General features: G+C 54.1%; 1 protein-coding gene across 1 annotated transcript in view; it reads left to right on the forward strand.

The window, feature by feature from the left end:
• The window catches only part of TRPM4 (transient receptor potential cation channel subfamily M member 4), a 59,260-nt gene that overhangs the window by 22,753 nt on the left and 21,597 nt on the right, over positions 1–14,910 (forward strand). Inside the window, exons 3-12 of the mRNA XM_040634285.1 lie at positions 5,304–5,478; positions 5,837–6,017; positions 6,209–6,372; positions 6,951–7,134; positions 9,378–9,439; positions 9,580–9,771; positions 10,070–10,169; positions 12,566–12,678; positions 12,993–13,334; positions 13,499–13,633. Of these exons, the coding sequence (XP_040490219.1) occupies positions 5,304–5,478; positions 5,837–6,017; positions 6,209–6,372; positions 6,951–7,134; positions 9,378–9,439; positions 9,580–9,771; positions 10,070–10,169; positions 12,566–12,678; positions 12,993–13,334; positions 13,499–13,633 (1,648 nt within the window). The remainder of the gene's footprint in view (positions 1–5,303; positions 5,479–5,836; positions 6,018–6,208; positions 6,373–6,950; positions 7,135–9,377; positions 9,440–9,579; positions 9,772–10,069; positions 10,170–12,565; positions 12,679–12,992; positions 13,335–13,498; positions 13,634–14,910) is intronic.

Below are 14,910 nucleotides of genomic sequence, written 5' to 3' on the forward strand. Positions count from 1 at the left end.
TTTCTGTCACCCACACTGTTTCCCAACCACAGGATTCTACTATCTTCCCGTCACTCTGAGCGCCTGCTCTCCACCCAACTCTTTTTCTCTCTCTCTCTGAGTCAGTGTACCTCCCATCTCTGTTCACCCCTCTTCTGATTTTTCTGCCCCTACCTAAGTTTTTGTGCCCCATCCCCGTGGATTAATGTACCCTCCCTATCTCTGGATTCCATCTTGAGTCTCTGCCCCCTCTCTCTGGATCTCTGTTTCTCTCTCTGGTCTCTGACATCCCTTTCTGGGTTCCTGCACCCCTCTCTGGTTTCTTGTCCCTCTCTCAGTCTCTTGTCCATCCTTCTCTGGATCGCTGTCTCTTCTCTCTCTGGTCTCTGACACCCCTTTTCTGGGTTTCTGTCCCCTCCCTTCTCTGGATCTCTGTCTCCTCTTCTGGGTTCTGTCCCCCTCCGGGTTCCTGCTGGCCTTCCCGTCTGGCCCTTGCTCCGCCCTCGCTCTACGCGTCCACAAGACTCCCGCCTCCCAGCCTTGCCCCGCCCCGGCTGGGAAGTGGCGGATCCGGTTTGTCCTGGGCGGGTCTGGAATCGGCTGGTGGAGGAAGTGTGGAGCCGGCTTGCTTGCGGCGGCTGCGGCAGTATGGTGGGTCCGGAGAAGGAGCAGGTACCGCGGCCGGACTCCCGGGCTTGGCCTCCTGGTTCCCAGAGCGGAGGGCGCTGGAGACCCAGATTCTTGGGTCAGACGAAGGAAGGGGTCGGGGTGGGAGGTCCCGGAGGTTGGGGGGCCCTGAACTCCTGGGTCCTGGGGACAGATGGGAGGGGCTAGGGGAGTCTGCCAGTGGACTGAGGAAGGACCCTGGGGTCCTGACTCCTGGGTCTGGGGAAGGCTGCGGGGTGGGTGACCTGCCGTGTCCGATAGGACTGAGCTGGAGCCCTCCCACCCCCTTGGTTCCCGTCCCCAGAGCTGGATCCCCAAGATCTTCAGAAGAAGACGTGCACGACATTCATCGTTGACCCCACAGAGGCGGGTGAGGAGCTCGCCCCTGAATCGACCCCGGAGCGTTCCCTGAGCCCCGGGCCCGCTGACCCGCCCACCTTCGTCCCCCCCCCCCTGTTCCTGCCTGTCACTGCGGACACTTCCAAGGGCGTGCCCTGGTGGCGCTCTCCCTCGGGGGAGGTTTGGGTCCGTGCAGATTCTTCCAGTTTCCCTTCGGTCAGGATCAGTGTTAAAGCCCGGGGCTTGGTTCTGTTTCTTTCCTTTCCTGTGTCTCTTCTCTGCGTCTTCTTGCCTCACTTTCTTTTAATTTTTTGACTGTTTCATTCATTCATTCATTCCTTCCTTCATTCGTACATCCAAGAAGCCTTCATTCAGCGCTCCCGAGAGAGCATAATTATCAGGAGCACAGGCCCTGCCAGGGTTCAAATGTCACCCGGGACAGGTGCTGTGTGGCTTTGGGTAAATCATTTCACCTCTCTGGGCCTCATCTGTCACCTGGACATAAAGACAGGCCCTCCTTCCTGAGTGGGCATTTATTGTGAGGATTTAAACAAGTACCTGCTTGCGATACTTCTGGAATGGGGCCCAGCACATGGTTGGCGCTGGCAAATGCGTGCAGTCATCGCTGGAGGGTTGCGCGCAGGCCCTGTGCTTGGGCTCGGTGGCCAGGGACACGTGCATGCGTCCTGTGGGCTGTTTGCCTACCTTGAGGAGCTCCGGCCTTCAGGGACGGTCTCTCCAGTGGACTCTGGCTTTGAAGTTGTTTTTAAGACGATCTTTGGGGCCTGGGAAATGTCAACATTCGTAACTTAGTGAGTGTGTGCTGGGAACATATCTGTGCGGTAAGGCCTGCGATGATGTCTAAATAAACAGATGGGCATTATTGGGGGGGAGTGCTCTAAGCCCTTTTACTGATGGGGAGTGTGGCCAAGGCAGTTTGGGGACCTCTGGTCTGGCGGGAAGAGGACTAAGGCAGAGAGATGGGGCCTCTGAAAGACAGGCAGCCGGGCCCCTGCCAGCCTAAGGCTGGGGAGGGGACACAGGGTGTCACTGGTGGCTACTGGAGGAGGAGGGGCCAGTGAGGTGGCATTTGAAGGATGCGCTGGAGTTTGACAGTTGAGCATGGATTCAAAGGCTGAGAAGAACATGTGCAAAGCTCAAGGTGCAGGAGGCCTCCGTGGAGGAGGGTGGGGCAGACTTTGCTGGGCCTCAGGGGCCCGGACCTTGTCCCGGGGTGCTGGGGAGCAGCGGGAGGGGCAGGATCAGCTCTGGGTGTGGAAAGAGTTCCTGGGAGTTGTGTGAGGATGAACAGAAGTTCGGGAAGCCATGGAGGAGGCTGGGCTTAGGGTCTGGGTGGGAGGGGAAGAGGCCTGAGCCAGGCTACTGCTGGGGGGACACAGGATGGGGATGGGGACAGGAGCTTGGGGACTGCTGGATTTGAGGAGTAAGAGGGGAGTAGGAGGGGGGAGGATGGCTCCCGGACATCTGGTCTGGGACCTGGGGGACAGTGGGGTTGTCCCCCGAGATGGGGAATCCAGGAGGACGAGCGGTTCTGGGGAATGTTGCCAAGCTCAGCCCAGGCCTTCAAGTGTCAGGGGACTTGGAGGGAACTAGGGGTCGCTGCAGACCTGACTCTGGGACTTCTGTCCAGCGTTTGATAAGTCTTGGTTGTAGATGGTAACTGAAACTGAGGAAGGAGGCGGAACGTCGGTGGTGGGGCGGGGGTGCATAAAGTCAGGGAGGGTGCACTGGCCTTTTTTTTTTTTTTTCGCATGGAAGGGTATTTTTATTTTTTATTTTTAAAGATTTTATTTATTTATTTATTTATTTATTTATTTATTTATTTGAGAGAGAGAGAGAGAGCGCACAAATAGGGGAAGGGGCAGAGGCAGAGGGAGAAGCAGGCTTCCCACGGAGCAGGGAGCCCAATGCGGGGCTCGATCCCAGGACCCCAGGATCATGACCCGGTTCGAAGGCAGACGCTTAACTGACTGAACCACCCAGGCGCCCCCCGGAAGAGTAGTTTTAAAAACCTGTCTCTGAATGCCTCAAAACAAACATACCACCTCACAAGTCACCACAGTCTCCAGCACATCCGCTGTTTTCCACCTGATGCTTCTTTTTATTTTTATTTTTTTAAATGTATTTATTTGAGAGAGAGCACTGGGGGTGGGGGAAGGGCAGAGGGAGAGGGAGAAGCAGGCTCCCCGCTGGGCAGGGAGCGGGGTTCAGGCTCAGTCCCAGGACTCCGAGATCATGCCCTGAGCTGAAGGCAGATGCTTAACCCACTGAGTCACCCAGGTGCTCCTCCACCTGATGCTTCTTTCCCTTTAATTATTTGCTTGGCCCCTGGGGCATCAAGTTTGAGACCCATGCACGGAAGCCATGTGGTCTGGGGCTCTGGGAACACCTCCACTCGAGGGAGGCACAGAGAAAGAGAAAAGCCACCGATGTGTCAGGGACAAGGCAGCCAGGGGAGCAGGTGTGCCCTGCCAAGGGAAAGAAAAGATTTTTTAGAATCAGTCTTTGAACTGTGACCAGTGGCATTTTGTGATAGTCACACGAGACCTGAATAGAGGCCGTTGTGTTTGGGGATATGGTTGTCATTGCTGATCTTATCGGGAACAATTTCAGCTTCAGTGAAAGGAAGGTAGGAGGTGAGAAGTGCAGAGTGGGGAGCCTGCCAATTCTGTCCACAGGAACTTTCTGCAATGGGAGAAGTGTTCTATATCCTTATCCAATATGGCGGCCACTGGCCTCATGTGGCTCCCGAGCACTTGAAATGTGACCAGAACGACCTGGGAACTGAACTTTTAATTGTATTTAATTTTAATTCACTTAAATGTAAAGAGCCACATGTGGCTGTGGTCGACTGGATTAGACAGCTTAGGTTCTGGAATATTCCGTGAAGAAGTTTTGTCTACAAGGACTAGTGGGAGGTAGATGGAAGATAATCAGGGGGTCCAGGGATGGGGCTGAGATAGGTGAAAGGATCAAGAGGGTAAACTGAGGCATTCAGACTCCTTGGAGGTGGACTCAGAAGTGAAGAAGGATGTGTCCCTCAGTGTACTCACTGGGCCAGGAGCCGGGCTGAGTGTATTCTGCTCATCCTATGTGTGGATTGAGGGCCATTCTTTCAGTGTTTAACCAATCCATGTACCACCGGCGGTATTCTTCCGTAAAACTGGTCTTTAAGTCAAGGCTCACTCCGCTTATGTAAATTCGGGTCTCCTCCACTCTCTGAAATACCTTATGGAATCAGGGACCAAAGAGATGTAGATACATTTTCAAGTAAATTCTTCATTCCTCAAACCCATGTTGCCTGCTCTTTAAAACTCAGAGGCCCATCACTTGTCCCTTTATTTAAGGGATGCAAGGGATACTTGTAAATTTAAGGGGAAAAAAAGATTCATCTCCGATGACCACAAATGTAAAAACTTCCAGTTGCCACAAAGAGAAAGAAACAAGCCAGAAAAGACCACCACAATGAGAAGCAGATGAAGGTATTTCCCTTCTAACTGGACGTTGTTGGCAGCCCAGTTTTCTGAGCCTGAGGCCCACTTCTCTCTGTTCAAAAAGGAGGGTAGCGGGGCGCCTGGCTGGCTCAGTCGGTGTGAGCACGTGGCTTTAGATGTCTGGGCCGTGGGTTCGAGCCCCACGTTGGGTGTAGAGATTACTTAAATTAAAAAATAAAAATAAAAGTAGTGAAGGGTTAGGCCTTAAAGATAATCTAGTACCCAGCTAAGCCTCTCCGTGACAGTAATCAGGAGAATTGGAAAAGGCAAGGTTATTTAAAGCTCCGAGTGGCGCGTGGCGTTGGGCTAGAGTGGCTTCTCCACCCGAGTCCGGTATGCAGCCCTCATTTCGCAAAGCACCGTGTGATTTCACTGAAGTAGGCTGTGTGACCGTTGTCTTGCTCTGAGGAGGAAATGTGGGCTCAGGGAGGTGAAGCCCAAGGTCCCACAGCTGCCCCCGCCTCTGAGCCCTCTCCGAAACCTCTGGATTTTCCTTTTCGTGGAATCTCTTCTGTTTGGATTGGGGGCAGCCGGGTCGGCCCCTGATGGCTGGTGGCACTTGTGCAACTGGGGGGGGGATCCCTGCAGGTCGCAGTGAGGGTGGGGCCCTGTCCGCCTTCCTGCTCCAGCGTCCTTGAACCCCTGTGGCCCTTCTGCTGAGCCAGCAGCTCTGGCTGCGCTCCCAGCGAGGGGCTGTGCGTCTGCCTGGGGGTGGAGCGTGCGAAAGTGTGGGCGCTTCTACAGGATCCTTAGGGTTGGGGGACACCCCTGGGGTTCATGCTCCCCCTTCCCCGTCCTCCCCAGAGGAGACTTGTGCCAGTGCGGGCGTCCCCGGAGTGCCCACCCGTCAGTGGCTGTAGAGGATGCCTTTGGGGCAGCCGTGGTGACTGTGTGGGACAGTGACTTGCACACCACTGAGAAGCCCACCGACGCCTACGGGGACCTGGATTTCCTGGGCGCCGGCCGCAAGACCAGCAATGTGAGGCCTGCATGTCTGGGCAGGGCCGGGGTCGGCGAGCGGGGCTGCATGCGTCAGGGGCTCCCCAAATCAGAGTCTGGGGTGCCACAGCTGAATGCTGTCTCCCCGTTTGCCCATCCCTGTCTTCCCCTCTCCCTGAATCTCTCTCCCTCCACCCCTGTCTTTTCTAAGTCTGTCACTCTCTCTCTGGGTCTCTGTCTGTTCCCCCTGGGTTACTGTCCCCCCACCCTTCTCTATCTGGATCTCTGTTCTCTGCGTCTCTGTCCCTTTCTCTGTCTCTGTCCCTTCTCTCTGGGTGTCTGTCCCCGTCTCCGTCTTTGTCCCTTTCCCCGTGTCCCCTCCTCCTGTGTGTCCACAGTTCCTCCGGCTGTCTGACCGCACGGATCCAGCTACTGTTTATAATCTGGTCACGCGCACATGGGGCTTCCGGGCCCCGAACCTGGTGGTGTCAGTGTTGGGGGGGTCAGGGAGCCCCATCCTCCAGACCTGGCTGCAGGACCTGCTGCGACGCGGGCTGGTGCGGGCTGCCCAGAGCACAGGTGACTGAGGTTGGGGGACTGGCTGTGCCCCCTGAGCCTGGGCCCCTGCCCAGCTCCCGCATTTCTCTGGGATGTGGTCCCCCCCCAGCTCTGAGGGGGTTTTGGTCTCTCTCTTCTGTCTCTCTCTCTCTCTCTGTCTCTACACACCTGTGTCTCTGGACCTCAGCATCACTCTCTGTGTCTTTATGTAGGGGCCTGGATTGTCACCGGGGGGCTGCACAGGGGCATTGGCCGGCATGTGGGTGTGGCTGTGCGAGACCACCAGACGGCCAGCACTGGGGGCACCAAGGTGGTGGCCATGGGTGTGGCCCCCTGGGGCGTGGTTCAGAATAGAGAGGCCCTCACCGACCCTAAGGTGGGACCCAGAGTCTTGGAAGAGGAGGGGGCTGGGAATCCTGGGCCTGAGGGAGGAGGGGCTGGGGACCCGGACCCCTGGGTCTGGGGGAAGAGGGGCTGGGGGCCCAGACCCGTGGGTCTGGAAGAGGAGGGGCTGGGGACCCGGGGCCCTGGGTCTGGGGGAGGAGGGTTTGGGGGGCCCGGACCCCTGGGTCTGGGGGAGGAGGGGCTGGGGACCCTGACCCCTGAGTCCAGGGAGGGTTGGGCGCCTCTGCTGGGGAGGAGGTTTGGGGGCCTTGGACCTCCTGGGTCTGGGGAGGAGGAGTTTGGGGGCCTGGACCCCTGGGTCTGGGGGAGGAGGGTTTGGGGGGCCTGGACCCCTGGGTCTGGGGGAGGAGGGTTTGGGGGGCCTGGACCTCTGGGTCTGGGGGAGGAGGGGCTGGGGACACTGACCCCTGAGTCGGGGGGAGGAGGGTTTGGGGGGCCTGGACCTCTGGGTCTGGGGGCCTGGACTCCTGGGTCTGGGGGAGGAGGGGCTGGTGTCTGCCCTCCTGGTCCTGATGGAAAAACACTCTGGTCTGGCCACTTGTCCCCCAGGGCTCGTTCCCTGCGAGGTACCCGTGGCGCGGCGACCGCGAGGACGGGGTCCAGTTTCCACTCGACTACAACTACTCGGCCTTCTTTCTGGTGGACGACGGCACGCACGGCCGCCTGGGCGGGGAGAACCGCTTCCGCTTGCGCTTCGAGTCGTACGTGGCGCAGCAGAAGACGGGCGTGGGAGGTGAGTGGCGCCCTGCACCCGGGACCCCCGTGCAAGGCTCAGGGACCCCGCGGTCCGTGTGGTCGAGGTTTGGGGATTGGGGGGCGGCGGAGTTACCTCTGGTCTAGCACCTTCTCCCACTATTTGCTCTGTTCTTAAAAATCTTTGCCTCGAAATCTAAACTACACGAGAGCGGACGGCTCGGTGAAGTTTTAAGAAACTGATCCCGCGTGTGCAACCAGCTCCTAAATCAAGAAACCCGTCACCGGCCCCCAGAAGCCTTTTCCTTCCCGCAGCCGAGGGTCACCCCGGTCCTGCCTGTAGCGCGGGGACGGGCTCTGACGGCGCCTCGTGTGAACGGAATCCTCCACCATCTGCGCGTTCTTGAGTCTGGCTGTTGTAGTGACAGTATTTCCGTGAGATTTATCCGTATCATTGCACAAGTTGTGGTCTGTAGATAACCCATGGGTCAAAAAGGGGGGGGGGGAGCCAGAAAATATTTTGAACTGGATGGTGAGAAATACATGACCTACGAGCACTTTGGGGGTGCAGCCCCAGCGGTATCTAGAGGGAAATTTGTAGATTTAAGTGCATATATCAAAAAGAGGAAGAAAGGCTGAAAGTCAATGATGTAAGCCACCAATTAAAAAAATAAATAAATATAAATAAGCCAGACCAGAGGGGCCCCTGGCTGGCTCAGTCAGTAGACCACGTGACTCTTGATCTCGGGCTTGTGAGTTCAAGTCCCACATCAGATGTAGAGATTACTTAAAAAAATAAAATCTTAAAAAGAAAAGAAAGAGGGGCGCCTGGATGGCTCAGTTGGTTAAGCGTCTGCCTTGGGCTCAGGTCATGATCTCAGGGTCCTGGGGTTGAACCCCACGCCGTTGTTGGGCTCCATGCTCGGTGGGGAGCCTGCTTCTCCCTCTTCCTCTGCCCCTCCCCCGCTTGTGCTCTGTCTCTCTCAAATAAATAAATTAAAAAAATAAAGAAAAGGAAAACACCCCCAAACTCCTATGCCCCCCTTTCCCCAAGCTGCATTGAGTTTATATGTCACTTTCTGATAGGTCAGTGTGGTATTTGTTTTTCCGTTTACTCAAGTCTGGTCCTTAAAGTTTGTCACTTTTCTCATAAAAATCTCATACCTTTCTGGATGAATTAATTCCCAGGCATTTTATCATTTTTATGAAAACATGGATAAGAGACATTACTAGGTTGGAGAAAAGTTTTTGATTTCTGTATATTTTTTTGGTATCAGTCCTCTTACCAAATTCTCTTATTAATATTTATCTATTTTGAGTGGAGTCTCTCCAGTTTTCTGAGAATCTAAGCCACGTTTTCTTCTAATAGATACCTTTGTCTCTTCCAGCTCAAAAAAAAAAAAATACTAGTTTGCCTTCCAGTTTTACTTTCTTGCATCATTATATTAGCTCGAAACTCCTGGATGAGTGTGAATAGAAGTAACGTTGTCTTGTTTGTTATTTTACTGGGAATAGAATTAGTAGAAAACTATCTTACATGATTTTGCTGTTAGGCTTTGGAAATGTCTTTATTGTATTTAGATAGTTTCTTTCTTTCTTTCTTTCTTTCTTTCTTTCTTTCTTTCTTTCATCTAAAGATTTTATTTATTTGTTTTTGAGAGACGGGGGAGACAGCAGGAGCAGGGAGAGGGGCGAGGGGCAGAGGGAGAAGCAGGCTCCCCGCTGAGCAGGGCGCCCAATGCGGGGCTCAATCCCAGGACCCTGAGATCATGACCTGAGCCAAAGGCAGATGCTTAACTGACTAAGCCACGCAGGCGCCCTCTTTCATTGATTTTATTTTTAAGTAATCTCTATACCCAACGTGGGGCGCAAACTCACACCCCGATCCAGAGTCATGCGCTCTACCCACTGCGCCAGCCAGGCACCCCTAGATATTCCTTTCGAGTCCTTATTTCCTTCATTTCTGCTTAAACTTCCATCCTTTTCTGGCTCCTGAACTGTAACCAATTACAGGAGTGACTCGTGCCCTAAATACCTGCCTCATTTGGGAGCCTGGGGGTCCAGGCCCCCAGCCCCTTCCTCCCCTCGGAAGTCAAGTATTACTGTCTTCAAAATCTGGTGCTTCCTAACCTTCTCAAAACTATGACAATTCCCAGGAGCCTCAGGACACAGGATTAGGCAGAAGTCAAGCTTGTCCCAGGGACTCATGGGAAATGTGGTTCTTTGCCATCCCTGGCAAAGGCTGATAGGAGGTGACCAAGCCCCTTGCTCTCTTCTCCTCAGGGACTGGAATTGACATCCCTGTCCTCCTCCTCTTGATTGATGGAGATGAGAAGATGTTGAAGGTAGAGGGTCTAAGTGGGGAGGTGGCTGGGGGCCCTGACTCCTGGCTCCTGAGTCTCAGGGGAGGAGAGGGCTGGGGATCCGGACTCTGGGTGGGATGATCCCTGCCTTCCCTCATCTGACTGTCCCCTTTATCCTGTAGCGGATAGAGAATGCCACCCAGGCTCAGCTCCCCTGCCTCCTGGTGGCCGGGTCTGGGGGAGCCGCAGACTGCCTGGCAGAGATCCTGGAAGACACCCTGGCTCCAGGGAGAGGGGGGAGCAGGCGAGGCGAAGCCCGGGATCGGATTAAGCGTTTCTTCCCCAAAGGGGACCCTGAGGTCCTGCAGGCCCAGGTATGACATTGGGGGCCCAACTCTGAATCCTGAGATGGGAGGGAGCTGGGGACCCGGGTCGCTGGGTCTTGAGAGACGAGGGTGCTGAGGACTTGGAGTCCTGGATATCAGGGAAGAGGAGAATGGAAGCCCAGACTCATGGATTTGAGGCAGGAGAGGCCTGGGGGCCCAGACTCCTAGGTTCTGGGAGTAGAGGGTGCTGGCCACGTAGACTACTAGGTCCTGGCGGGAATGGTCTCCTGTGACTCTATGGACAGAGCACAGGTGGCCGGGGATTGGGGAATGCGGTTTTCTGCAGGTGGAGAGGATCATGACCCGGAAGGAGTTGCTGACAGTCTATTCATCTGAGGATGGCCCTGAGGAATTTGAGACCATTGTTTTGAAGGCCCTTGTCAAGGGTAAGCCCTGGGCCCCCAAATTCTCCTCCCCTCTCAGCTCAACTTTGGACACCTTTCCTGGTCTGGGCACTTTATCCATCCTCTCTAATCTAAAGTTGGGCTCCTTTTTATCTCTTTCCATTTTCTTATTCCCCTTGGCAGAGTTTCTTGGGGCTTTGCATGGTGCTGTTTGGACAGTTTTCCCAAGATCCTTTCATTATGTTCCAACATTGTTTTCTTTCTGTTGGATTCATGCATCCACCCATCTGTGCATTGATCTTTCCATCTACCCACTATTCCATTCATCCTTCATTCTTCCATTCATCCAATCATCATCCACCTTGCCTTCTACCCATCCTTCTACCTGTCCATCCACATATGCATTGACAGTTCCATCCACTCATTCTTCCATCCTTCCATCTTTGATCCATCCATCCATCCATCCTTCGTCCTTCCATCTTTGATCCATCCATCCATCCTTCCATCCTTCCATCTTTGATCCATCCATCCATCCATCCTTCCATCCTTCCATCTTTGATCCATCCATCCATCCTTCCATCTTTGATCCATCCATCCATCCTTCCATCTATCCACCCACTCGCCCTTTCTTCCTTTCCTACGTGGCTCCAGTACGTTTTAAGCACTGAGGGGCAGGGGAGTCAGAGATGAACCAGAGCACTGTCTCCCATTGAGGAACTCCTGATATTTTACTACAGGAATAGATGATGAAAACCAAGGTAGGGAGCAGAATGGCCACCTGGTAGAGGCTGGGGATGGGGATTGTTTATTCATTCAACAAACATCATCCTTGGCTCCAGAAACTAAAGCAGACCCATTTTTTTTTATAAAGATTTTATTTATTCATTTGACAGAGAGAGACAGCGAGAGAGGGAACACAAGCAAGGGGAGTGTGAGAGGGAGAAGCAGGCTTCCTGCCGAGCAGGGAGCCGATACAGGCCTCGATCCCAGGACCCTGGGATCATGACCTGAGCTGAAGGCAGACACTTAAGGCTGAGCCACCCAGGCGCCCCAGCAGACCCATTTCTTGCTCTGAAGGAGCCCAGATCCTACCAGAGTTTTTTTTTTTTTTTTTAAAGATTTTATTTTATTTATTTGGCAGAGACAGCCAGCGAGAGAGGGAACACAAGCAGGGGGAGTGGGAGAGGAAGAAGCAGGCTCCTAGCAGAGGAGCCTGATGTGGGGCTCGATCCCAGAACGCTGGGATCACGCCCTGAGCCAAAGGCAGACGCCTAACAACTGTGCCACCCAGGCGCCCCCTTACCAGAGTTTTTTGGATACAACCTTAAGTGCAACTGAAGACCAAAGCGTGGAGGGGGAAACTGCTGTCAGTAAAGAGACAAGGATTTGGTGCTATTTAAATGGGTCTTGAAGAGCTAGTAGAATCTGGACTTAGTGAGCTGGGGAGGTAGGATAAATAAATGGTAAGGAGGATTCCTGGAACTCTGTGGGGGTGAGGATGGGGAGGGTCATTCTTTGGTGTCAGAAGTTTTACAGGGAAAACACCCACTTAGGTAAAAACTCCCAAGAGGCATAGTGTCAATTTATAATTCGTTCTCAGCCCCAGGTCCCCACCCCAATTATATCCATCATGTTCTGTGGTGTGGCGGAAAGAGCAGTTACTTTTGACTTTGGAGTCAGATGAAGCTGAATTGGAATACCAGTCTGGCCCCTCCCCCCCGTGTGACCTTGAGAAAGAGACTTTCCCCCACTCTGAGCCTTCGTTTCTCTGAGAAGTGGAGATAATGTCTTACAGGAGTGTTGCCCGTCTCAGGGACAGCTCATGAACAGTGCCTGGTCTCCAGGGATGCGCCAATATATGGGAGCTCTTTTTTTTTTTTTTTTAATTAAGAAGGCTCCCCAGCGTGGAGCCCAACACAGGACCTGAACTCATGACCCTGAGATCATGACATAAGCTGAGATCAAGAGTCAGACATTTAACCAGCTGAGCCACTCAGGCGCGCCCAGGGAGCTCTTCTTTGGTTTTTTTTGTTGTTGTTGTTGCTTTGTTTTGTTTTTAAAGATTGTATTTATTTATTTGACAGAGATAGAGACAGCCAGCAAGAGAGGGAACACAAGCAGGGGGAGTGGGAGAGGAAGAAGCAGGCTCCTAGCAGAAAAGCCCGATGTGGGGCTCGATCCCAGAACACCAGGATCACGCCCTGAGCCGAAGGCAGACGCTTAATGACTGCGCCACCCAGGCGCCCCCCGATTTTAACGACCTTATGCTCTCAATAGCCTGACTTCTTACAGCCCCCAGACGCTACCCAGCAACACCCCCTTTATATGGGGTTTAAGTATCACGTATCTCCCATGGAAGCAAAACAGACATTCATCTGAAGTTCCCACCCCCACCCCCGCCCCCGATTTCTCGCCCCCTTTCCCTCTCGCTCTTTCAGCTTGTGGGAGCTCGGAAGCTTCAGCTTACCTGGACGAGTTGCGTTTGGCTGTGGCTTGGAACCGCGTGGACATTGCGCAGAGTGAACTCTTCCGGGGGGACATTGAATGGCGGGTGAGGGGGCAGGGCCGGGGTCTGTGGATCCTGACAAGGGGGATGCACTGTCCTCCCTGCCTGACTTCTTCCACGTCTGGCTTGGTTTGCCATTGTGGCCTGTCCAGCCTTCTCTTAATTGTCCATCTGTTCCCATCTCGTTTCCCTTCTCCCCATCCATCCATACATCCATCGTCCGTCCATCCATCCATCCATCCATCCGTCTACCCACCCATCTGTCACTCGTAGCTCTGTACCCCATCTCTTGTCCTTATCGTCTGACCTCACCTGGTCTGTGTGCTCCTCTCTTACCCCGCCCATCGCACCCCTGCCAGTCCGTCCACCTGGAAGCCTCCCTCATGGACGCCCTCCTGAATGACCGGCCCGAGTTCGTGCGCCTGCTTATCTCCCATGGCCTCAGCGTGGGCCACTTCCTGACCCCGACGCGCCTGACCCAGCTTTACAGCGCAGCGCCCTCCAACTCGCTCATCCGCAGCCTCTTGGACCAGGCGTCCCACGGCGCAGGCACCAAAAGCCCAGGCCCTAAGTCATCTGCGGAGCCCCGACCCCCTGACGTGGGGCAGGTGCTGCGGATGCTGCTGGGGGAGACGTGCGCACCACGGTACAGCTCCGGGGGCGCCGGGGATCCCCACCAGGGACAAGGCTGCTGGGAGAGCGTAAGGACTGGGCCCGCGAGCCTGGGGGTGGGGGCTGGGGGGAAAGCCCTGAAGGATCTGGGGGGCGGCCCGGGAAGGGGGTGTGCGCCTGGACGGGGGTGGAGCTGGTGGCTGGGGCGGAGTCGGGTAGCGGCCAGTCCTCACCGCGCCGCCCTCGCCTGCAGGTGGGTCTGCTGTCCGACAGGGCGCACTCCGATCTCCTGCTGGACGCCATCCTCGGGCAGGCCCCCTGGAGCGACCTGCTCCTCTGGGCGCTGCTGCTGAACAGGGCTCAGATGGCCGTGTACTTCTGGGAGATGGTGAGCGCTGATTTGACCTCTGATTCTACTTTTTCTATATCCCTGTCCTTTATCCCTACTGGACCCCAGCGCCTGCGCAGTAAGAGTCCCTGATCTCTGACGTCACTCCGACCCCCAGCCCGGCCTGCGTTCCTGACCTGTGTCTCCACCTGCTGCTTCTCCTTCCCACCCCCCAATATCATGCCGTTCTCGTAACTTGTGTTTTCCGTTAGCCATGTATATGGTGTATTTTCCCTTGTTCATACGTGAGAATCCGTCTTATTCTTTCGGAATGGTTACCTGTATGAGGAAGTTGGCCGTAATCCGGTAGCTGATGGGGAGTCATTTAAACGTAGTTACACTTGTACACTGGAGGCAAGGACACCGGCCAAGAAGGTAGATCTGGAGGCTTCCAGGCAGCCAAGATGGGGGCCTGGACTAAAACAGGTGGGATGGAGGTGTTGGGACACATTTGGGAAGTTTGAGAAGAAAAAAAGTCATAGGATTTGAATAGGATCTAAGATAGAACCTATTTTTATGCCATAGAACTATCTAGACAGGGGGGCGCGTGGGTGGCTCAGTGGGTTAAGCGTCAGCGTTTGGCTCATGACACGATCCCAGCGTCCTAGAATCCAGCTGGTATCAGGTTCCCTGCTCAGCGGGGAGTCTGCCTCTCCCTCCCCCTGCTCTTGCGCGCTCTCTCTCTCCCTCTCAAACAAATAAAGAAAATCTTAAAAAAAAAAAAAGAAAAAAAGAAAAGAAAGAAATATCTTGACAGGACTTCTTCAGCGTTGGGTGGTTTTTTAGCCCCTCAAATCATGGGTTAAATATAGATTATTTTTATTGAGATAAAATTCATATAACAGAAAATTCACCATTTAAATCACTTAAAATTGTACGATGTAGCCTTTAGCACTCTCGCAGTGTTGTGCAATCTCTGTCGAGTTCCAGAACGTTTTCATCATCCCAGAAGGAGACCTCGTACCCATTTAGCACTCAGTCCCCATTCCCTCCTCCCCCAGCCCCTGGCAGTGACTAATCTGCTCCCCGTCCCCGTGGACTTGCCTATTCTGGATGTTTCATAGAAATGAATCGCCTCATATGTGGCCCTCTGCACTTGATTTCTTCTGCTTAGCATAGTGTTTTCGTGGGTCACCCAAGTTGTGGCGCGTGTCTGTGCTTCATCCCATTTTGTTACTGGGTGATGTTCCGTTGTGTCGATACGCTACGTTTTGTTTATCCATTCATCTCTTGATGGTCCCATGGGTTGTTTTGACTTTTTGGCTATTGTGAATAAT

This window comes from Ursus maritimus, unplaced genomic scaffold (assembly GCF_017311325.1).
Source record: "Ursus maritimus isolate PB19 unplaced genomic scaffold, ASM1731132v1 scaffold_19, whole genome shotgun sequence".
Lineage (NCBI taxonomy): Eukaryota > Metazoa > Chordata > Mammalia > Carnivora > Ursidae > Ursus > Ursus maritimus.